The 25,307-nt window shown below is 38.3% G+C and overlaps 1 protein-coding gene across 2 annotated transcripts in view; it reads right to left on the bottom strand.

The window, feature by feature from the left end:
• Positions 1-25,307, bottom strand: part of PRCP (prolylcarboxypeptidase) — a 72,546-nt gene that overhangs the window by 13,415 nt on the left and 33,824 nt on the right. For both annotated transcript variants that reach the window (XM_030761246.2, XM_089915358.1), the window contains exons 3-7: positions 20,242-20,382; positions 17,050-17,151; positions 13,794-13,975; positions 13,400-13,557; positions 12,532-12,704 (exon numbers count right to left, since the gene is read on the bottom strand). In XM_030761246.2, the coding sequence (XP_030617106.1) occupies positions 12,532-12,704; positions 13,400-13,557; positions 13,794-13,975; positions 17,050-17,151; positions 20,242-20,382 (756 nt within the window). The remainder of the gene's footprint in view (positions 1-12,531; positions 12,705-13,399; positions 13,558-13,793; positions 13,976-17,049; positions 17,152-20,241; positions 20,383-25,307) is intronic.

Genomic DNA, 25,307 nt, shown 5'->3' on the forward strand with positions numbered 1-25,307 from the left:
ATTTTAATTATAATGTGTCTTGGTATGGGTCTGTTTGGATTCCTCTTATTTGGAACTCTCTGGGATTCCTGGATCTGGAAGATTAGGGAAGCTTTCACCTATTATTTCTTCAAATAAGATTTCTGCCCCTTTCTCTCTCTCTTCTCCTTCTGGGAACCCTATGATGTGAACGTTAGACCACCTGATGTAAATGTTAGTCTATAAGTCCCTTAAGCTATTTTCACTTTTTTTCATTCTGCTGCTCTGACTGGGTAAGTCCTACTGCCCTGTCTTTGTGTTGACTGATCCTGTCTTCTGTTTCATCTAATCTGCTGTTGAACCCCTCCAGTGTAATTTTTTTCAGTTATTGTATTCTTCAGCTTTGTGACTTCTATGTGGTACTTTTTTAATATTTTCCATCTCTTTGCTGAAATTCTGTGTTCATCCATTCTTGCTCCCCAGTTCGGTAAGCATCTTTATGACCACTACTTTGAACTCTTTATCAGGTAAATTAATATCTCTCTCATTAAGATTTTTTTCTGAGGTTTTATCTTGTTCTTTCATTTGGAACATATTCCTCTATTTCTTCATTTTGTTTGACTCTCTGTGTTAGTTTCTATATAATAGAAAAAACCACCTCTCCCAGTCACGAAGGAGTGGCCTCGTGTAGGAGATGAACCTTGTTGTTCAACCCTGCCTTAGCTCTTGGGTGTCTTTCAAACCTTTGTGCTTATCCAAACAGCCTATTACATTTTTAATAACTCCAAGTAGTTGAGGACATGCCAAAACCTGTCAGCATCCCAAAACGGAGGATCTTAGCCCTTTCATTCAGGATGACTAGAAGCCAGACCCTCAAGCACTAGCTTTTAAAAGTATGCAAATATATACAGTGCTGTGGGACTGCAAGCATAAGCCCTGTTGGCCACCAGAGTCAGGTGATCTGGAAGTGTCCACTGGGCAGTCACAAAAAACAGGGCTCCAGATGAGTGTATAAGCTCTTTTCTAGGTGATATCAGCAAGCTGAAGCAAGGCAGAGGGAAAGCACCAAGATGGCATCCATGGCCTACATCCCTTAAGAGCAGCTTTGCAGGCCACTAAATACGTGTTAAACCTGAAGCCTGCCCCTCAGGCAGAAGCTCCAAACAAGCAAAGAAGTCTCCTTCACAAAATGACTAGGGGGTGTACCTCAGTCTGCTGTCTATGCAGTGCCCTGAGGGTGGCAGCCTGACAAGAACCAGAGCTCCAATAGCACAGTCCCATGGGACTCAGGAATGTAAGACCCACCCACCCCAGCCACCAGAGCCAGGTGATCAAGGGGTGTCCCCTGGGTGGGAGCCACAAAAACTGGGGTGCCAGACATAAAAGCCAGGGCACCAGACACATGTAAAGCTCCCCTCCAGGAAACACTGCAGTCTGGAGCATGGCAATAGAAAAAAAATTAATAAAACTAAGACCTGGATTTTGAAAAATAAAATTAGCAAATCTTTAGCCAGAGTGACCAAGAAAAAAAGAGAGAGAACTCAAATAAATAAAATCAGAAATGAAAGAGGAGATACTACAGATACTACAGATCCTGTGTATTTCTGATACTGCAGAAATACAAAGGATCATAACAGAGTACTATAAACAATTATATGTCATCAAATTCAACAACCTAGAAGAAATGCATAAATTCCTAGAAACATGCAGCCTATCATGACTGAATCATGGGGGACTTCCCTGACAGTCCAGGGGTTAAGACTCCACACTTCCACTGCAGAGGATACAGGTTCAATCCCTGGTTGGGGAATTAGGATCTCACATGCTGTGCAGTACAGCCAAAAAAAAAAGACTGAATCCTGATGAAACAGAAAATCCAAACAGGCTGAATACTAGTAAGGAGATTGAATCAGGAAACAAAAACCTTCAAAAAAACAAGAGTCTAGGACCAGATGGTTTCACAGGTGAATTCTACCAACATTCAAGGAAGAATTAATATCAATCCTTCCTAAACTCTTCCAAAAAAATAGAAGAGGGAACACTTCCAAGTTCATTTTACAAGGCCAGAATTACCCTGATACCAAAACTACATAAGAATGCCACAAGAAAAGAAAATTACAGGCCAATATCCCTGATGACCATAGATGCAAAAATCCTCAACAAAATATTAGCAAACCGAATTCAATGATACACTAAAAGGATCATACACCGTGATCAAGTAGGATTTATCCAGGGAAGCAAGGATGGTTCAACATCAATAAATCAGTCAATGTGAACCACCATATTAACAAAATAAAGGATAAAAATTAAATGATCATCTTTTTTTTTAAATTTATTTATTCATTTATTTATCTTTGGCTGTGTTGGGTCTTCGTTTCTGTGCGAGGGCTTTCTCTAGTTGCGGCGAGCGGGGGCCACTCTTCATTGCGGTGCGCGGGCCTCTCACTATCGCGGCCTCTCGTTGCGGAGCACAGGCTCCAGACGCGCAGGCTCAGCGGCCATGGCTCACGGGCCTAGTTGCTCCGTGGCATGTGGGATCCTCCCAGACCAGGCCTCGAACCCGTGTCCCCTGCATTGGCAGGTGGATTCTCAACCACTGCGCCACCAGGGAAGCCCCAAATGATCATCTTAATAGATGCAAAAGAAGTATTTGACAAAATTCAACATCTATTTATGATTAAAAATAAAAACTCTCAACAAACTGGGTATAGAGGGGACATACTTCAACATAATAAAGGTTGTATATGACAAGCCCAGAGCAAACATCATACTCACAGTGAAAAGCTGAAAGCTTTTACTCTAAGATCAGGAACAAGACAAGGATGCCCACTCTTACCACTTTTATTCAACATACTATTGGAAGTCCTAGCCAGAGCAATTAGGTAAGAAAAAGAAATAAAAGGCATCTAAATCTGAAAGGAATAAGTAAAACTACCTCTATGTGCAGACGACATGATATTATATATAAAAAACCATAGAGGCTCCATCAAAAAACTGTTAGAGGAAATTCCCTGGCAGTCCAGTGGTTAGGACTCCACACTTGCACTGCAGGAGGCATGGGTTCGATCCCTGGTCAGGGAAATAAGATCCCACAAGCCGTGTGGTGTGGCCAAAAAAAAAACTGTTAGAAAATTAATGAATTTATTAAGAAAAATCAATGAATTCAGTAAACTTGCAAGAAACAAAACCAACATACAAAAATCTTCTGTGTTTCTATATACTAATAATGAACTATCAGAAAGAGAAATTAAGAAAACAATCCCATTTACAATTACATCAAAAAGAATAAAATAGGGCTTCCCTGGTGGTGCAGTGGTTGGGAGTCCGCCTGCCGATGCAGGGGACATGGGTTCGTGCCCCGGTCCAGGAGGATCCCACATGCCGCGAAGCGGCTGGGCCTGTGAGCCATGGCCGCTGAGCCTGCGCATCCAGAGCACTCCGCAGCGGAAGAGGCCACAGCAGTGAGAGGCCCGCGTACCACCAAAAAAACAAACAAACAAAAAAGAATAAAATACCTGGGAGGAGGTATTTTAGACATGAAAGACCTACATATTAAAAAATACAAGACATTGGGCTTTCCTGGTGGCGCAGTGGTTGAGAGTACACCTGCCGATTCAGGGGACACGGGTTCGTGCCCCGGTCCAGGAAGATCCCACATGCTGCGGAGTGGCTGGGCCCATGAGCCATGGCTGCTGAGCCTGCGCGTCCGGAGCCTGTGCTCCGCAACGGGAGAGGCCACAACAGTGAGAGGCCCATGTACCGCAAAAAAGAAAAAAAATACAAGACATTAATGAAAAAACTGAAGAAGACACAAATAAATGAAAATATATTTCATGCTCATGGATTGGAAGAATTAATATTGTTAAAATATCCATACACAAAGCAATATACAGATTCAATGCTATCCTTATCAAAATTCCAATGACATTTTTCACAGAAATAAAATTAAAAATTCTATAATTTGTGTGGAACCATAAAAGACCCCAAATGGCCAAAGCAATCTTGAGAAAGAACAATGGTAAAGGCATCACACTCTCTGATTTCAAACTATATTACAAACCTCTATTAATTAAAACAATATGGGGCTTCCCTGGTGGTGCAGTGGTTGAGAGTCCGCCTGCTGATGCAGGGGACACAGGTTCGTGCCCCGGTCTGGGAAGATCCCACATGCCACGGAGCGGCTGGGCCCGTGAGCCATGGCCACGGGGCCTGCACGTCCGGAGCCTGTGCTCCGCTACGGGAGGGGCCACAACAGTAAGAGCCCAGCGTACCGCAAACAAACAAACAAACAAACAAACAAACAAATAAACAATATGGTACTGGCATAAAAACAGACACGTAGATCAATGAAACAGAATAGAGAGACCAGAAATAAACCCATGCATATATGGTCAATTAACTTATGACAAACAAATCAAGAATATACAATGGGGGGCTTCCCTGGTGGCACAGTGGTTAAGAATCCGCCTGCCAATGCAGGGGACACAGGTTCGCGCCCTGGTCCGGGAAGACCCCACATGCCGCGGACCAACTAAGCCTGTGTGCCACAACTACTGAGCCTGCGCTCCAGAGCCTGTGAGTCACAACTCCTGAAGCAACAAAAGCCAAAATAAACAAGTGGGATTTCATCAAACTAAAAGCCTCCTGCATAGCAAAGGAAACCATCAACAAATGAAAAGGCCACCCACTGAATGGGAGAAAATATCTGCAAATCATATATCTGATAAAGGGCTAACATCCGAAATATATAAAGAACTCATACAACTCAACAACAACAACAAAAAATCCTATTAAAAATGGGCAGAAGATCTGAATAGACAGTTTTCCAAAGAAGACATACAGATGGCCAACAGGTATATGAAAAGATGCTCTACATCCTTAATCAAAAGGAAAATGCAAATCAAGAGTACAATGAGATATCACCTCACATCTATTAGAATGGCTATTATAAAAATGACAAGTGTTGGCAAGGATGTGAAGAAAAGGGAACCCTATGCACTGTTGGTAGGAATGTAAATTGGTACACCACTTTGAAAACAGTATGGAGGCTTCCTTAAAAACTTAAAACTAGAAATGCCATAAAATCTGGCAATTCCAATTCTGGGTATTTACCCAAGGAAAACAAAAACACTAATCCGAAAAGATATATGCATCTCCATGTTCATTGCAGCATTATTTACAATGGCCAAGATATGGAAACAACCTAAATGTTCATCAACGGATGAATGGATAAAGGAGATATGGTACATGTATACGATGGAATATTATTAAGCCATAAAAAAAGAGTGAAATCTTGCCATTTGTGACAACATGGGTAGACTTTAAGGGCATTATGCTAAGTGAAATCAGTCAGACAGAGAAAGGCAAATACTATATGATCTATCTCTCTTATATGTAGAATCCAAAAAAAAAAATTTTTTTTTTTTAATTTAAAAAACCATGCTGGGACTTCCCTCGTGGTGCAGTGCTTAAGAATCTGCCTGCCAATGCAGGGGGCATGGGTTTGATCCCTGGTCTGGGAAGATCCCACATGCCGCAGAGCAACTAAGCCTGTGCGTGAAAACTACTGAAGCCCATGCACCTAGAGCCCGTGCTCCGCAGCAAGAGATGCCACCGCAATGAGAAACTCGCGCACCACAACAAAGAGTAGCCCCCGCTCGCCGCAACCAGAGAAAGCCCCCGTGCAACAACGAAGACCCAACACAGCTAAAAATTAATTAATTAATTTATATGTAAAAAAAAGAAAGAAACAGAACTGAACTAAACTGAAAGCTGCAAAAACCTATCAAGCCTAAAGCAATAAGGAAATGCATGTTGAAGAGAAAAGGCAAAAGATTGTTTTGCTATTCTGACAACTCTCAATTATTCATGGTAAGTCAAAAATACCTAATTGCATAGCCCTTTTCTCAGAAAGTGTTCCTGAGAAATATGCCAATTAGAAATACTCAAGAATATATGGAAATCAAGAACCAATCATAGAATTTATTAAACTATCTAATGCCAACAGTTGATCAGCATTCTTTCCTGCATGTGGACACCCCCACTAGACTTAGCTCTTTCAAAATGCAGCACAAAACTACGGAGTAGATCCATGCAATGCAAAGAATAGCATTATGTTCAAGCACAGCATGGTAGGTGAGGCCGGGTGACAGTGCAAGCTGGGTAGGGGGAGAAGGGAGTGCTGATATGCAGCAGCAAGTGGCCTAATACTCTCGAAGAGAACAGTAACAAGTGAGTGTGACTCACATGCTGGCATCAGATCCCCTCTCAGAGCTAGAACACTGGGCCTCTGTCAGGCAAAGAAAAGGAGTCCCTATGAATAGCCATCTCTGCAAACAGCAGTTACTGTCACTCCCTAAGAGACACAAGCATGGCTGGGGACTGGCACCAGCTGACAATACTTGGGTTTTGGCAGCCCCACTTACACAGAGAGAACATCCTGGTCAGAAACTTGGCCTCTGCTGATAGAAATTCCATGTCCAGATTAAGGGCAATCCTGGGTCCACTGTCCTCTGTGAGGTCAGAGCACCCTTGGAGTACTGTGTCCAATTCTGAGCACCACACTCTAATAAGGACACTGACCAACATGAGGAAATTCAGAGGGGAACAATCAGGATGGGGAGTTGAGGAATAGTTGAAGAAACTCTATAATTGGTCATTTGAATCATCCCCAATCTTTTACTATTGCAAGTAAGGCTACAATAAATATCCTTGGGGCTAAATCTATCTATCTATCTATCTACCTACCTACCCTTGTTTTCCTGAGATAAATTCTTAGAGGAATTACTGGTTTGAAGGAAATAAACATTTTTAAGGCCTTTGTTACATCATGTCAAACTGCCTTATAGGAAGGAAGCACCAGTTGATAATTCTACCAGTATGATAGAGAGTAGGCCTGAAAAATATCACTTAAAATTTGTTTACAAATATTTGAAATAAGAGAATTTTGTTATTTTAGGTGTTTCTAAATTTCCTCTCTAACTCAAAGATTCTGTGAGTCTAAGCATCATCCTCTAGATAAAAGACACACTCTCTACATTTCTCTATGTACAGTTGACCCTTGAAAATCACAGGTTTGAACTGGGTGGGTCCATTTATACACGGATTTTTTTCAATAAATATATAGTCAGCCCTCCATATCCACAAGTTTGGCATCCATGGATGGACATTTCCACCTGAGGTTGATTAAATTCACGGATGGGAAACCCATGGATACAGAGGCCCACTGACTATACTACACCGTTATACATAAGGGACTTGAGCTTCCATGGATTCTGGTATACACAGGGGCTCCTGGAACCAATCCCCTGAGGATACCATGGATACTGAGGGAAGACTGTATTCCATTAAGAATTTTAGTAGCCAAGAGTAAATAAAGTTTTCCCCAAAATACTTAAATTATACTAGCAAAACCTCAGCACTATTCCCATGCTTATTTAAAGACTAGTAATTCAACAGGATATATTCATATACTTTTATTAAAGATCTATAAGATACACAAAATACGTAAATGTTAAGCCGAACCATGTGAAATTGCCATGTTTATAAGTCAAACACAAATATTGGCATTTTTGGTTCAACCTCATATAATACTTCAGCTTATGCCTGATAATTTGCAGGTATTACCCATCTGATGAGGGCAAGCACTTGGTCTGTTGATTATTTACTTAGGGACTGTGATCTAATCAGACAAGGAAAGATTCTCTGCCAACCACTTCCATCCGAAATACTCAGCACTGAGGTAGCCCCTGTACTGCACTTTCCATTTACTTTGTAGACACTAGCAAACAGTGTCTTCTAAACAATTTCTACAAAAGGCACAGCATTCTTACTTAGACTATAAATCTACTGATAAGGGGGCAGCTGGGGCTGGGTCTGCTAGTAAAACTATTGACTATTCCTTGAGGTCAGGTGCTTTCCCTACAATGACCTGGGGAGAAACATATAATAACCATCTGCATTTCACAGGGAAGGAAATAAGCTCAGAGAGATCTGCTACAGATACACAAATTTAAAACTGTGAATATAAGTTCTGAACCCAAACTTTGGCTACAAATTCCTGGTATACGAATGTCTCTTTGACATCATATAATAACAATTATATGCATATAACTAGCATCAACTTAGTGCTTACTATACACCAGGTCCTATTAAATCCTCATAATGACCCTAAGAAGCATTATAATTACTATTATCCCCATTTTGCAGTTGAGGAAGTTAAAGCACAGAGAGGTTAAGAAACTTCTCCAAAGTCAAACAGCCAGGAAGTAGCAGAACGGGGATTCAAATGCAGACCCACTCTGAAGCCTCCATTTGTAACCAGTACACTACACACACTCAACCTAGAAGTTATATAAGAGACAAATAACAACACGAACAGTACCTAAACATACCTGTAGCCTCATGCTTAATTTTTTAAACAAATTTTTTTTATTCTTAGATTCTATTTTTCTAAGTTTATTTGTTTTAGGTAGAAACTTAAGATAGAAGGGATTCTGTGGCAATATAAAATTATAAAACTTCTTATTATGCAATAGTGAAAAGGAAACTGTAAAAGAGTAGAGCAAAATGAGGTTCAGGAAATGGACAGACTTAATTCACTTTCTACTTCCTAGAACAAATGTGAACATTCAGGAAAAATGTAAAAAGAGCATAAGAGGTCCATTTTAATAATTCTGTGTTAAAGAGTGTAGAAATTATGGAGATAGTAGAACATTGTAATCTTAGTACCAAACTAATCAACTCTGTACCCAAATATTTAGGTTCTGCTCTTTGACCCATGTACACCAGAGAAAGTGAAGATAATGAATTGTTTAAAAGCTTTAAGTGTCCCTGTACCTATGAGGATAAGCATTTGAATAAGAGAGAAAAAGAAGGCAAAGAAAATGTTTTTAAAGAAGGAAAGAAGATAGGTTTAAAAAAAAAAAGACCCATCTCTTCTCAGAGAGTATGGTCCATCCACATTAGAGAAAGGATTAAGCAGATACATTCAGCTTTTCTAACAGATTTTCTTTCTCTAAGGCTTCAATACGCCTCTCACCCTCACTCAGATAATCACATTAGTTTTGTCATTAAAAGCTCCCTTTTCATAGAATGCACCTAAACCGCTTAAACCACCCAGAGAGGTCGCATACATTATCAAACACCAAGACAAACGGAAGAGATTTTCCATCTTATATCTTATTATTTCACTGTATCTATCTGCATGCTCAGGAGGCTAAGCCAAAAGATTTGGTGAGTTATCAGCTGAAAAATGATTCCAAAATAGACAAACTCTACAGTATCCTTTAGAACCGGTCATTAAGCTGAGAACTGAGAACTAGCAGTTTTTACGCTGACAGAGCAGTCAAATGACAGAGGGGTTTTCTATTTCCCTTTTCTCTTCTTCCTTGTGTTCTATCAGCCAAGTCCATGATTATTTCTGCATGAATGTTGCAGCTTCTGTTAACAGTAAACAAAAGCAAATGGACTCTGAGTGAGCATGGCTCAAAGATAAATTAGAAAGAATGATATTTGAGTTGACATGGAAAATGGCATTCAGTTGCTGCATGTGGATACTTCAGAACTGTACAAGGCCCAGGCAGAATTGGAAATCACCTGCTTTTTTTCATAACCCAACTATTACATATTATCTCACCATCCTAAGCCTGAGTTACAGGCTCAGAAAAGGATGACTGTTTGTCAGCCCTTTAAAAAGGAGGAAGTGTATCAGAGGGAGGAGGAGTCCTGGTTAAATGGAACTATCCAAGTGAAAGAGCAGTCCCCAACTGGGTAGTGTTCCAGGGATTAGGGGGTTGGGAGAACAGAGAGGGGGTCAAGAAAGGAGAAACAGAATGAACAGTGAAAGAAAGTGATCTGAAGCTAAGAGTTGGGAAGAGAGGCATGTAGTGGAAAAATTCTGAAATCAGATAGGATAAAATTAGAGATAGATGTAGGCAATGGAAGTTTCTCAAGCAAAAGTCAAAGAGAGATTACTTTCGGTGGGGTGCAGGCAGGAAACAGAATTATAAATATATCATAAGCAATCAAGAATTCCTTAGTATGTCAAAAGAAAGGATAAAGTTGGTAAAAAAAATATTAACTGGAGGAAATGACAAGAACAAGTCCTAGATAAAAGAAGTGAAAGGTGGGCTTCCCTGGTAGCGCAGTGGTTGAGAGTCCGCCTGCCGATGCAGGGTACATGGGTTCGTGCCCCAGTCCGGGAAGATCCCACATGCCGCGGAGTGGCTGGGCCCATGAGCCATGGCCGCTGAGTCTGCGTGTCCAGAGCCTGTGCTCCGCAATGCGAGAGGCCACAACAGTGAGAGGCCCACATACCACAAAAAAAAAAAAAAAAAAGTGAAAGGTGATTTTGAGGCAAAGACACACAAAGTTATCTTGCCTTAGAAATAAACTTTTAAAATATATATGTACACAAAAGATAAAAGAAAGATTGTGCTAAATCAAAAACAGATGACAAAATATTTGAGATATACTTCACTAATTTTGAGTGATTATTTAGGAGAGAGATAGGATAGAATATATATTTACGTTTAAGACTCAACAGCAAAATATCTCAAAAGGAACATTAAAGAAGCAGAGATAAAACCAGTTAGACTGTTCACTGTTCCAAATCATAAACAAATGAATATTAAAAAGCTGTATTCCTCTGGCATTTTTTCTAAGTCAGCGTGGCAAACTACAGGCCCCAGGCCAAAGACAGCCCACTGCCTGTTTTATAAATAAAGTATTGTTGGAACATAGTGTTCCTCATTCATTTAAATATTGTCTATGGTTACTTTCTGCTAGAACTACAGAGTTGAGTACCTGTGACAGAAACTACATGGCCCACAAAGCCTAAAATACTTACTATATAGTCCTTTACACATAAAGTTTGCCAACCCCTATTCTAAGTAATGAGGGAATTGCCCATATGTTTTTATCATCTGACAACTCAGTTCTCCAAGTGGGCATAAAGATGCAAATGTAATTCTCACGTTGTACACAGAGTTCAAAGTTAAATCTGATAGTTGTCACACTGTGGCCAGCAATCTACCCAAATCTTCAGTCAAGTCTTCTAGTTCAGTGCAATGTGGGAGAAGATCATAGCCTCTGAACAATGGTAGACTCGAGTTCAAATCCCACTTCCACTACCTCTTAGTTGAGCTTAAATATCCTCTACCACTACCTCTTAGTTGAGCTTAAATATCCTCTCCATAAAACTGGAATTATAACTCTTTTTTCCCCACAGTATTTTTGTGGGGATTAAATGAGATAGTATATATGAAAGTGCTTTGTAAATAGTAAAATAATACAGAAAGATAAGACATTATTAGCACATAGACATTTATGGAGACTAATCGGTTCGGATTTAGTTTTTTCTCATTATTTTGATCTAGGTTTTCTTACCATGAGAGAGATCTGCTCTTTAAAATAACTTTGTATTGTCAAAATTCAATTTAAGTCAATATGCATTTACCTCTGGCTTGCTGTGTGCAATATACTCACTGGTCATTCTACTTTTTAGATGAAGAAAAATATCTCTAATAGCAAATGATCTTGTTCCATTTAGGTTACAAAGTTTTAAACAAGGTGTGCATTTAATCATTCAAAGGGACAGTTAAATTAAAAGTGCTTTTGAAACCTGGTTCTTGTATTACCAATTCTATCTACATTCACAGCATTCATTCTAGCTGTAGAGTCTGCTGTATTCTCTAAATTTAATAACCGTCAAGTTGGCCAGCTTTTGTTTTTAAAACTAAGAGGAATGCTCTTTACAAAGGAATGCTTAAAAAGAACACATACAACAAAGAATTCTGGCATGAAAAGAACCTTAAAATTTATTGTGTCAAATGTCTTTAAATTTTCCAGAGTGTTTTCACATCCAATATTTTATTTGATCCTCAGCACATCCCTATTGAGAACATAGGTATTGTTATCCCATTGTGCAGAGGAAGACACGGAGGCCCAAGAAGAGAACAGACTTGCCCAAGATCACACAGCTGGTAAATGGTAGCTCTGAACAAGGAACCAGAGTCAGTGCTCTTTCCACTCTACCTTGCTGTGTGGGGATCATGCCTTTATGATATATGTAGCACTTAGAATGTGTTAGCAGTTGACTGAATCATAGCACTTTGACAGCAGCTGTGATTTATTAAGCACAGACCACGTATTATATAGCTCTATGTGTCTCACATATATAAACTGTGTATATGAAGTGCAGAGCACAGAATTTGGTACATAGTAATTATTCCATTAACAGCAACTATTGGTCTTATTTCTAAGAGTTGGTTCTTAGTTCTAAGAGTTGTAATTCATACAACTCTGTAATCTCTGTATTTTATCTCCATTATTCAAATGGGAAAACTGAGGTTCAGAAGAGCTAGGTAACATGTCCAAGTTTGAGGAACCAGAAAGTGACAAAAGCCAGGATTTGCCTAGGTTTGAAGTTTGACTAACTTCAGAGCCCCTTTGTCACTGGGACTTCCTCTGATGTTGAAAGTCAGAGAATGCACCAAAAAAAAAAAAAAAAAAAAAAGGAGAAAGAGAGAGAAGTATGTGATTAAAAGTGATGAAAGGACATTTTCCTATTACCTTGATAGGCCAAGCAGGCAAAGGCTGTAAAAAGTTGGACTCATAAGGATAGTCCACCATTGCCAGATTCACCCAGGTTTCAGAAATCCAGTCTTTCAAACGCTGAACATCCTGAGATTCTGTTAATGGAGTGCATAAGTGAAGGGCTTCAGAAAGCCAGTGCAAGCCAGTACCTGAGAATAGAATCAAATTGTTGGAATCTAATAAGCACTGCTCAACAGAAGGGCTTTACAGATCATTCATTCTTCACTTGGTATTTTAGAAAACTCAGTCTTCTATACAGTTTCTCCAAGAATGCTTTTTCAACATTGAACAAAATATTTTTAGAACTGGTTAATCTCATGATAGATAAGTTGCCTATCTTCATGAAGCTTACCAGAATTGGTATTCTGAATCATTCCCTTTTGTAAATAAACAAATGGAACATATAGAGCAATGAGAATGCATAAACTACAACTAAATAATACAAATGGATTTATCTGACAGTGCCGAGCAAAAGACAGCAGAGACAAAAAATATATACTATGTAATTCTGATTACTAAAAAATTCAAGAGCAAGCAAAATTAATCTATGGTTCTAGAATGCAGGATAGTGATTAGCCTGATAAATGCAGAGGTAGTATCTGAAAAGGGCTTGAGGAGATTTCTGACGGGATTTCTTGATCTGCATGCTCATTACACTATATATTCACCTTGCAAAAATTCACCAAGCTGTGTATTTTGATTTGTGTACTTTTCTATATGTTATACTTAAATACATATGTTATAATTAAATATATAAAAAGTTTACTTACAAAGTGGGAAGTGTTAAATTTTATACTTAAAAGGTAAAAAATCCCAAGATTCCTTTCTCTTAATTAAAGCTTACCCTTTTCTGTGAGTCGACTAATGGCATCCCAGGACCTGCGGATACTCTCTGAACAATTTGGGCCACTTTTCCTAAAATCTGTAGTTACAATCTTCATAAATACACCACAAGGTACCATATTCTCAAACTGCCAGATGGGGGCAGAGGATGCAAGAGCTCTAAATGGTAAGAAGTCCAAGGAAGGGGAAAAGAAAAAAATGTAACTCATCGAATTCAAGTTTTAAAATTGAAACTTATATTGAACAAAAATGGTGAGAAAAATAACAGCTGTTAATGAAATAGAAATTAGAAATCTCAGTACAACAGAATAGAACATGTTTTACCCAAAACAAATCCCTACGGTTGCCTTGACAATTATTAAGAAAGTGCTCACATCCAACGTAAGTGCATTTACCCAACCACCAAATGAGGATACTTCATCCTGAACCAGGCTGCAAGCATGCCACCGTAAGAGCCCCCTAGGGCAATGACAGGTTGATTTCTAGCTCCTGGGATTGTTCTTTTCAAGTATTTGATTAACGTTGCAAAATCAGCCAGAGCTTGTTCTGTTGTCAGAAAATTCAAGTGTCTGGAATCCTAAAGAAAAATAACAAAGAACATGGGTATAAATGTGCACATAATAGCAGCTTAGGCATAGCATAGATCCAGAAAAAAGCCAGATAAGCTTTTCTCCAAATAGAATTTCTAGGCAACTGAGTTAAAACGCCCAGTCAAAGCAATAGCAATGCTGATTTAAACTCATGAAAAAGTGACTTTAAGTTTGTGGGAAGAAGATTATGTATTTTGCATTCAAATGTAATTTCTATTAAATGCTATTTACCAAAGACCTTGTTGAGGTAGTAGAAACAGCAGAGACAAACTGTAAGTAACAGTTAACAACAAATGTGATAGAATACAATACTAATCTTAACAGACAACTACTCTATTCTAATTTTATTTCAAATCTTGAAACATTTACAATGGCTACCATATAGGCAAAGGTAAACTAAACCCTGTGGAAAACTGAAGTAAGAATCATCAGTAAAAATAAAACTCATCCTTCCTCATCAGAAAGATGATTATTATGTCTGATATACCAACAACTGGAACAAATCAGCCTGCCTGATGTGCAAGTATAAAATTGGAGTTAAAAAAAAAAAAAGAAAAACAGCAACCTATGGAACAACTATTTTCAGACATTGGAAAACAAGCAACACAAGACTTTGAGCCCTGAGAGAAGGATACTCCGCAAGTAAGTTCCACGATCATCTAGTTCTCTACCTAGGGAGAATTTCCTCATTGCAGTATAGGAAGGTGGAACTGAGAGTCCTGCTTAGCTGAGAAGGCTAATGAAGTGTCTCCTTTGAAAAGGTGAAAACTAATTCTTCTCCTTTTGAACTTGGGCTGGACTTAGTGACTTGGCTCTAACACGAATAGAATGTGGCAGAAGTGATATGTGACTTCCAATGTCAGGTCATAAAAAGCACTGCAGTTTCTACCTTGCTCTCTTGGATTGTCAACTTTGAGAAAAGGTAGCTGCCATGTCAAAAGGTCACTCAAGCAGGCCTTTGGAAAAACCCAAGAGGGGATACCCTGAAGCCTCTTACTAATACCCAGCATCAGTTTGTCACTCATGTGGATCTTCCATATGAGCAGAGAGGGTCCTCCAGCCTCACTCAAGTCTTCAGATGACTGAAGCACTAACTGACATCTTAAGCTCATGAGATCCCCTGAAACAGAACCACCTAGCTGAGCCACTCCTAATTCCTTACCCACAGGAACTGTAAGAAAATAAATGTTTTAAGCCACTAAGGTTTAAGGTAAACTGTTATGTAGCAATAGATGACTAACACACCTACATACCCATATCAGACTATCCTATTTGACCTTCATACTTTAGTCTCACCACTATGACTACTCCCATCACCTGGTATATTTTGGAACCAGCATTCCATCTTTCCTCTTTCCTACTCCTTTAACCTTCCCTCTTATCCAAGATGTATGCTTTCTGGCTTCTTACCTTCTCTCTCATTGTCTGTCACTATTCTTTACTTCCAGTTTTCATGGCACTATGTATAGCTGAGTGCAGTTTTTTTCCAATTCTCACAGTATATCTGTAATACTCCCCTATGCTACTGACAAATTCTGTGAGCACATGAAGGGAAGGAAGCATATCAAAGACAGCCCTTACCGCCATTTTGCTAGCAACGTATGAACCACAGGGACCTAGGAGAGGAGGTTATGTTTCTATCTGCAACAAGCTGACTACCTCCCAATGGTTTCAGGACCTGTCAACTCCCCTAATCAGATAATTATGCAAAATAATAAGCTAAAGGATAGAGTTTCCCATGTAGCCTAACAAATATCAGCAAATTGCTCTGCTTTTCATTTATAAAACAAGGACTATTTATTATTTATTTATTTATAACATGAGATAATAAAACCTCTGAAAATAAAAGTAAAAAGTCCTTTCAAAACAGGAAGCCTAGAAAATGATTAACCCCAATCATTTCTAACTCAGATTTCTCCAAAAGCATGGTATGTGTATAACGGTGGTATGCATGATGATCTTAGGTAGTGAGCAAACATTTTTAATGTAATACTTGTTTTATTTCAATGTAATTTAGAGAAAAATAGTACATAAAGCCTTACTAAGATAACACTAAGTTTGAAAAGTGAGTTGTGGGACTTTCCTGGCAGTCCAGTGGTTAAGACTTCTCCTTCCAATGCAGGGGGGGCAGGTTTGATCCCTGGTGGGGAGCTAAGATCCCACGTGCCTCGGGGCCACAAAACAAAAACATAAAACAGAAGCAATATTGTAACAAGTTCAATAAAGAATTTAAAAATGGTCCACATCAAAAAAAAAAAAAAAAAAAGGGGCTTTCCTGGTGGCGCAGTGGTTGAGAGTCTGCCTGCCGATGCAGGGGACACGGGTTCGTGCCCCGGTCCGGGAAGATCCCACATGCCGCAGAGCGGCTGGGCCCGTGAGCCATGGCAGCTGAGCCTGCGCGTCCGGGAGCCTGTGCTCCGCAACGGGAGAGGCCACAGGAGTGAGAGGCCCGCGTACCGCAAAAAAAAAAAAAAAAAAAAGTGAGTTATTTAAAGAAAAATAGTCAGTGAATAATAATACAGATGGCAAATTCATACAGCCAGAATCACAAGGGTAGTACATGAGTGACTCAGTTGAGGAAAAGGTGTCCTGGCTTATTAAGTGTAGATTTGTAGCTTTGGCTGAGGCCAAAGCTCCTTGTGAGAACAGAAAGGCCAGAAGGGAATCCAAGTGGCCAGTTGGCCTCACTGAATCACAGTGATGATTTGTCCTTATTTTATTGAAAAACACCTTACTAAGCAAACATTTGCACACTCATTACATTTTTTTCCAGTGGCAGACCCAATAATTTAAGTGTACAATTTATAAAGCGGATTATTTACCGACATTTTTTAAACACTGAAAAGTTCCCTCCAATCTCTGCAGCCATAGATTAAGATTTGCCTGGTGAAGGCTAGCCTCATCACACTGAATTAAAGGCTGATCATTATACATAAAAAGTAAAGATTAAATACAAATTACTGAAATTTCAGGCAGTTCAACTTAAAGCTATCATTTCTTTCTTACAGTGGGACATGTAATTAGAAAATGTTCTAAACTTAAAAGTAGAAAATACACTTACCTTGAAGGAGTTGGCACCAAAGGGTAGGGACTCTCCATAATATCGATGTTCAGCAAACACCAACATAGCTTTCAGTTCCTCAGCCACGTCCCACATGAACCCCTAGGAGGGATTTACAAATTCACAGGATAAAATCAGGTCGTGAAAAAAAGTCTGAATCTCTTTGCAACTCATGAAATGGACCAAAAAGAGTTCTCTGAGAAGCTGCACAATTCATATTTGTTCCACAGGTAAACAATATAATTGCTGTTTCACTGTTGCACATCAATCTCACACTGTATTAGAGTTAAACAATTAAAAATAAGCCCAAGTTGCTCAACTACCAGCCATTCCAACTCTCCTTATTCTGACACTCTAGCCTCAGAATCAATATTATGTCTAAAATAGCCTTCAAATTGCACTGTGTGCCAAAAAATCTAGGAAAGAGCTGCGGATAACTAAGTTATCTGTCTGCTCACAGATAACTTTTATTTATAACATGAAAGAGAACAGTACAAATAAACATATTGGACTCCCTTGGGTTTTAGGTTAATCTTATCTACATGAAGATAAATAGTAGCTAACCATAGCTAATATTAATTGAGTGCTTACAACTTGTCAGATACCCTTCTAAAAACTTTATATGTATTCACTTAATTATCACAACAATCTAAGAGATAGGCATTTTGATTATACCCATTTTACAGACAAGGACACTGAAGCACAAGAGTTTAAATAACCTGTGACAGTCACACAGCTAGAAAGTGGCAGAGCTAAGATTCAAGCACAGGCCATCTGGCTCCAGAACACAACCATCAAGTGCAGTAAGACCTCCTTATTTCCACACATAATGCTGGTCATTAATCAACCATTGCATTTTTTCCCTTACCTCAAATTGTGCCCTCAGAATCCTTCTTAACAAAGCATTCTAGGTGCCCAACCTCAATCGACTAGATTTAGCACAGATTAAAACTACCTGTCATTCCCTGTGCACATTTTTGCTTTTTAATGAGCTGTTGCTCCCAAACAAAGACTAAGAACCTCTAAGTTTTTTTTGTTTGTCTTGACCAATAAACGAACAATTAAAAGAGCTGTATGCACGTGAGGACAGAGAATTTAACCTGATATCTGTGATGGTTTCAATAACCCCCATTTTCTCTCTTAACACCTTGCTCATTCCCTGCCATGAATCTACAGATTCTGTAACACCAGCTCAAGATGCCCTCCTCTGCCTGCCCCCACTATGGCTTACTGATCACACCCTCCTCTCAACACCACTGTGCTAGGTATAGATCTCTATTACTTTGCTGCAATATTTGCTTACATGTGTGTCTGACCCTACCAGACTATGAGCTTCTTAAGGGTAAGGATCATCCATCAAAATAGCCAGAGGAGTTGACCTCAGGGTTTGAGAGGAAGCAACTGTATTGATTATTTACCTGCACCTATTTCAGGGTGTTTTATTTTTCAAAAGAGGTCCATGTAACATATTAATATTAAATAACATTATGTGTCAGCATTGTTCTAAGTTCCTAATTCTTATTTGCCCTCATAACAACTCAATTAACTAGACATTATTATAACCGTTTAATATATAAAAACTAAGGCACAGAATAAGAAACTTACTCAAAGTCACAAAGCATAGTGGCAAAACCAGAATTCACATCTTATCACTGGCTGACATCTTCACTCTTGACCACTATGCTATACTGCCTCTCAATAAATAAATGTCCAGAATATGTAAATATGCAACCCAAACATTTTAGTATGTAAAGGAAGGTGTGTCTAGGGCTGGGAAAGGGTCAAGATCTGTCCTTCTAGGATCTGTCTCTATCAGGTACCTGGAACTCTTCCTACCCTGAGTAGCTCTTCCTTTCTACCACTTCAGAGGTCAGAGATTCCCAGCAAGTCTTATTAAATTATGCTGCAGTGCCTGTCAGAGCAGTGGGGTCTGTGGAGGCAGGAACAGTTGCCTACCTATGATAAAGAACAGGAGCTGGGAAAATAACTGGATAGGAGAAGCTGCCCCGTGGCCTTGGCATAAAAGAGAAATCACATTAGAAAGAGAAAGGGACACAAGGCAGCCTCAGTTGTTTCACAGAATAACAGAGCAGGAATCTGATGGAAAGTAAGTCCTGATTTCATCTGTCACTCATCTAAGAGAGACAGATATCTAGGATCTCAGCTCTTAGGGAATTATTTTATTTTCAACTAACATATTTAGACTATTAGCATTCCTAAGGAAATAATCAGAAATGTGGAATGTGATAACACAGTATAATTGGGTTCATATCTTTGCTTTCAGTGCAGTTCAGTTCAACATTTACTAAGACCTCCTGAATACCAGGCACCATGCCAGACATTGGCAGTGGAGAAAATACGATTCAGTCCTCACTTTAAGGAAATTCACAGACTATCTTTTCGGTAGAAAGTTGCCATTTTCTAGTCTTAGCTCTGGAACATTAAAAAGGAAAATTTCTTCCTTCCATGTGTCCTCCTAAATTAAGTTTTGTTAACAGATTCAAGCATTACTATAAAAGATGACAGAATATATAGTCAGGGAAGCAAGATAACAGCTACACTTTTTTACCCTCACAAATATAAGAAAAATGGTAGAACAGGAAAGCTAAAATATAGCTACAGTTTTACCTTTGTCCATTCCTATTTGACAATCAAACTTGTATTATTTTTTCTTATTTGCACTGGCTTTGTTTAGATTTTATTAATTCATTCATTTAACAAATATTTATTGAGTACCTACTATATGCCTAGCACAGTCCTGGATCTGAGCATACAACACTGAATAAACAAAAATTCCTGCCCTTGTGTTCACGTTCTAGAGACCATAATAATAATAATAAACTATATGCCATAACATTCCCACTCCCATTTCCCTCATATCCTTGTTCAATCGTTAAATAAGCTGGGATTTTTTTTTTAATCTTTTAAAATTCAATTGTCCAAAAACAGTATTTCATTCTTTTCATGTGTAATTCTTTATGGCTGAACAGGCTTGTTGGATATCTGTATTTATTCTTTTGTGAACTGCCTATTCATGTACTTTTTCTGTTTTTCTATTATCTGTGAGTTTATCTTTTTGTTATTTTTTAAAGAACTTCACAATACAGAAATAGTCATATATACTGCAAAAGATTTTTTCCAGTTGATCATAAGAAGGAAATTGAGCCCAGAGTTTCACAAATCTGCACATACCGTATTATTGCAAAACCAGATAATGTCCCCTTCATTACCAGTGTAGAAAAGTATAGATCCACCATCTTCCTTCCAATGTTTATCAGCTATTAGGTACCGTTGTTTAAAAGTTTTATCAGTATGAAATCCAAAATGATCAACCTATGACAAAAAAGAAACAGACAAGACATATTTCAAAGGAAAGTAATTAAATATCAAACAAGTATTTATATTTATTCTTCCATTAAAATCAATCTATGCTACAAAAATCACAAAAAAATTTAAACTTCACTTGGTTTCATTAGTAGTAGTAATATTGATATTGTTATTTTGAAATTATTTTCTTTATATTTTAAGATAAAGCAATGTTATTGGTGGTCAAGATTTTCAGTGTAAGACAAAAGATACAATTATAAAATCAAGTAGCTACTTAAAAACAATAACGTTAAAATTGAATGAAACAGTAGAACCTATTAATTGGAACCTATTCATTTTTAAAATACAGACATTCCTTACTACCTGAATTTTCATTATTGAAACTTTTAATATCAAAATTCAAGGACTAAACAGACCACTGAAAAGGTCTATAAACATTGTCACCCCAATAACAATTAACATTCCAAGGGCCAGGATTTTGGTATCTAATACTATTTCCCACTAAAACGAATAGGGCTTGTTAGTGAAATGGCTGCCTGACATTTGGGACAAGAAAGCTACGAGATAAACCAATGCATCTTCCTATGCAAGGAAGCACTCAAAAATTAATGGAGTTATATCTAACAAATATAGGAGACAACTACAAAGGACTATCATTGGCTAAAGTTTTAATAAATTGAACCTAAAACAAATTGAACATAAGAATAATGATTGTAGTTGATTGAAACGTTCAATTCATGAAAATCCATTACTCCATAAGGATATCAAAAAAGAAAAAGCAAGAAAAATATTCATTCGCCACCATTTAAGTTATTTATTAAACCAACTCCTCACTTAGAAGTTGTAAATAAAAAAGTAAAGAACTCAACATTTAACCTGCCTTTCCAATAGAATTATATTTCAGGGTACCAAATAGTCCCAGTTGATGAAAAACAGCTCTGTTTTACCAAATGTCAGCTAATGCAGAAGGAATGACAGAATTAGAAAAATGATATTTGGCAAACCCTAGTGAAGTTACTGATTCAGGCAAGAATTACCAAATAGTGTTAAAAGCATTAGGAGAATGGATGACAAGAAAATGAACATTCATATTACTTCCAAAGTAATACCATAGAGAATACTGTCACAAGATCAGGCTGTCATCACCTTAACCTAGTAATCAAAGTCAGCATCACTAATAGTGGTGTGAACAGGAATTATGTATCTCCTCACATGGTACAACACAAAGCACATTTCACCTATGATGAATTCTTGCCAAAAATGTTCGACTTCTAGCTTAGTCCAGTCTTTAGATCTAATTTCCAGTTTCTGGGAAATACAAAGGGCAGGAAAACAAACTGAAGATACTCTGAAGAGGCAATCAGACAAATCCAAAGGTAAGACATTTTACAAGAAAAAGGCAAGGCAATATCCTGATAAAAGGACTGTTTTAGATTAAATAAATTTTAAGGAACATAATAATCAGATGCAATGCATGATTCCAGATGGTATCTTGGTTTGAACAAACAAGATATAAATGACAATTTAGGGACAACTGGGTTAATTTAAATATGGACTAGGTATTAGGTGAGACTAAGGACTTGTTAATTTTGTTAAGAGTGATCATATTGTTTTGGCTACATAAAAGAATGTTTTTCTTTTTCTACAGCTGTACATTGAAGGATTTAGAGAGAAAACGTCATGCAGTTTATAATTTACTTGAAAATACTTCAGCATAAAAAAGTAAAATGAATTTAAAGGAAAAAATATAATCTACACTGAGAGAAAAAAACACACTGGATACTGAGACTTTGTGAGATACAATATAAAACATGTCAGAATGACACAATTTTAAGCTTACATTGCACTTTAAATATATTTTTTGAGCTTTTTCACCCTTCTCTTAATAAACTCACCATTTAAAAAATACAATTATTAAACCCTATAATATGGTAAAGTTCATATACAACTATCTGAATTTAAAGAGTTACCCAACAGTACAGAGCCCACTGAGCCTTTAGGGTCATAGTGTTTGAATTCTTCAGTGCTTTGGAGGGACAGGAGTGAGAATGCAGGGTGCTCTGGGGCACACATAGGCTGATCCAGTACTGCTCCAGCCTTCCTGGGGCAGGAGCTGGTTCTGACCTAATCCAGATCTTGTAAGATTTCCCTTGGCCGTTCTAAAACAGATGGAACTTCCTGCACCCACTCCATCCACACACACACACACACACACACATACATGCATACTTCACATTCATACCAGAGGTCCCAAAATGCAAGTTTCTCAAAACTGCACCTAATGCACACTTCCCAATGTCCACGATCATCACCATATATAGTCCTAAAATACAAGCTGTTCTAATATAAAGACTATCTACCTTTCAGTAAAATAAGCAGTCTGTATGGAACAGGTATATAATAATGATGTCCATGTGCTAAAAAACCCCTCCCATGACATATGTTAACTCTCTCAATCACTTATTCAACAAGCATCTATTGAATGGGCCAAGTACTTGTTCTAGGCCAAGTAGTAAACTAAGCAACAGGATAAAGAGTTAGCTGAGCCACAGCTCCTTGATTTAACTTAAACTAATTCAATTATACCCACTAAGCCTAAAAGTAAAAAAGAGCAAGAGAAACAGGCAAACAGTGAAGGGAAGATAGACAAGTGATTCCACTTGCTTCCATTCAAATTAGTAGTGTTTCTCCACATGAGGTCCCTAGATATCAGTATCAGCTTCATCTGGGACTTGTTAAAAATGCAAATTCTCTGGCTGAATCCCAGGCCTACTGAATTAGAAACTGTGGGGAGTAGAACTCAGTAACTTGTGTTTTAACAAGCCCTCCAAGTAATTCTGATGTACAGCTAACATTCTGAGAACAATGAGTTAGCATAAGCCCCCAAATAAGACAAGAATCTGCTATTCCTTCTCTTGATCTAGGTTTCAGAATACTTCTAATATGTAAGCATCTCAGTATGCTGAATGAAACTCTGATGTTTAAAGATGTGAATTACCACCCAACATGGCCCCTAAATACAAGCCAACTGCATCATTTGAAGCTCAACAGGAAAAACCATCATCTGTTTCAACAAAGGAGGAAGGACTAGCTGTGTTGGACTTAAAGGAAGGAAGTACACAGCTCTCTAACAAGATGCCTTCTCCTGGTATTCTCAAAGATAATTCTGCCATAGTGATTTTCAACTTACCCACTGACTTTAGAGCCTAGCCTTGTAAAATGAGATATCACCGTTCCCTTTAAAAGCAGCCCACAAAGAAACCTATTTCAATAATACAGTCTAAAGGTTTCAAATTTGAAAACATGGGTATGTGTTTGTATATATCATGTTAAATGTATATGGTAAAAAAATTCTCGCCAGAGGAAGAGCCTGTATCTAGAATTACAAGAGCCACAAGAACTTTAGACAGAGAAAGCCAAACCTCCTTCTGTGGCTGCTCTCAGGGCACTCCTGCTCCTAGCAATCCCTAACTGTTTAGCTTGGCGAAAAGCGGGTGGAACTCTGGTATGACAGAAAGAAAGCAGGTTAGAAGTCAACAGATCTAAACTTGAATTCCTACTGTGGGGCCTCAGGCAAGTCACTTAACCTCTGTGAGCCCCGCTGTTGTCCTATATAAAATAAGGATAATAACACATAACTCAAAGGATTGCTGTGAAGATTAGAGAAAACATATCCAAAGTATTAGGTATAGTCCCTGGTATATAATACATGCTCAGTGAATGTTAGCTCTCCACTCCATCCCATCTGCACACCAGTCCTAAGCATGGAGTACTTAGATGGGGTAAATAAGGCAGACAGTGATGAAGCTCTTCACAGAATTATAGGACATACCCTTAGAATGTCAAAATCTCCTATCTCGAGTGCTTCACCTAAATATTAAACAGCTAGAAAGAGGTAGTGAAATATCATTTACAAAACATTAATTTGCAGAATTTTCTTGACTCTTCCTAATTATCAACGATATCAACTTCGGGCTACACAACTATAGATATTTTCCAATACCTAAGGACCCAGCATACTAGGTGCAGCATGCCCTCTGCTGTTGAGAACTGAGGCCTGCACGCCACTTACAGTCCTGTGCTCCTGAACAGAGATTTTATAAATCACAACATAGAAGGAGACAGGGACGTAGAAGCCATTTGATCTGCGTTGTTCAACTGAAGAAACCAGACTCAAAGAGGTCAAGTGCCTTGGTCAAGGTTACAAGTCAGAGGCAAACCTGGAATTTTTAATTGTTTTTTCAATTTGGTGTATTGAGATAACTAAAATAATTAATAGCACTGTAAAAGCCACACAGGCATGACCTCAAAAAGTAAAAACACCTCTAGTCACACACAGCAGTCCTTTCTAGAATGTGGTCCCAGAAATTCCAAGAGATGCTTCCCTTCTTCACCTTGTACAGGATAAAGAGATCCATGAGAATGGGTAGGCAAGAAGGAATAAAGAGAACAACATCCTTTAAATAGTTTATTGTGGCAAAAATAACTATTTGGACTTTAAAACTGCTCAAAAATAAAATTTACACCCAGAAAAACCTGTAAGAACATCACATCTATTAGAAACAGTTTTGGTGGCAACTTGGAGTGAGGGTTAACACAGAGCACCTGCTCGGTGTCTGGTACTGTGCTGGTGCTTTACACAAATCACCTCACCATCCTCCCCATTACCCTCTGGGGGCACGTTCATTATACCAGTCTTATATAATAAGGACACTGAAGCTCAGAGAGGTCAGATAACTTGTCCAAGGTAATATAACTAATAAATAAAAGTCAAATATAATTGTTTTTCATGTGCTTTATCCACTACCCAATCCTACCTCTGACAAAATCCAGCCTGCTTTTTTTCACTGTAACACACTATGGCAGATAGGGCTGGCTACAAACTTCAACCTTCAGCAGGGGACACTAGAGTATGTTCATTTGCAAAATGA

This window comes from Delphinapterus leucas, chromosome 7 (genome assembly GCF_059928025.1).
Source record: "Delphinapterus leucas isolate spDelLeu-1000000601 "Yukka" chromosome 7, BTC_Dleu_Yukka2, whole genome shotgun sequence".
NCBI lineage: Eukaryota > Metazoa > Chordata > Mammalia > Artiodactyla > Monodontidae > Delphinapterus > Delphinapterus leucas.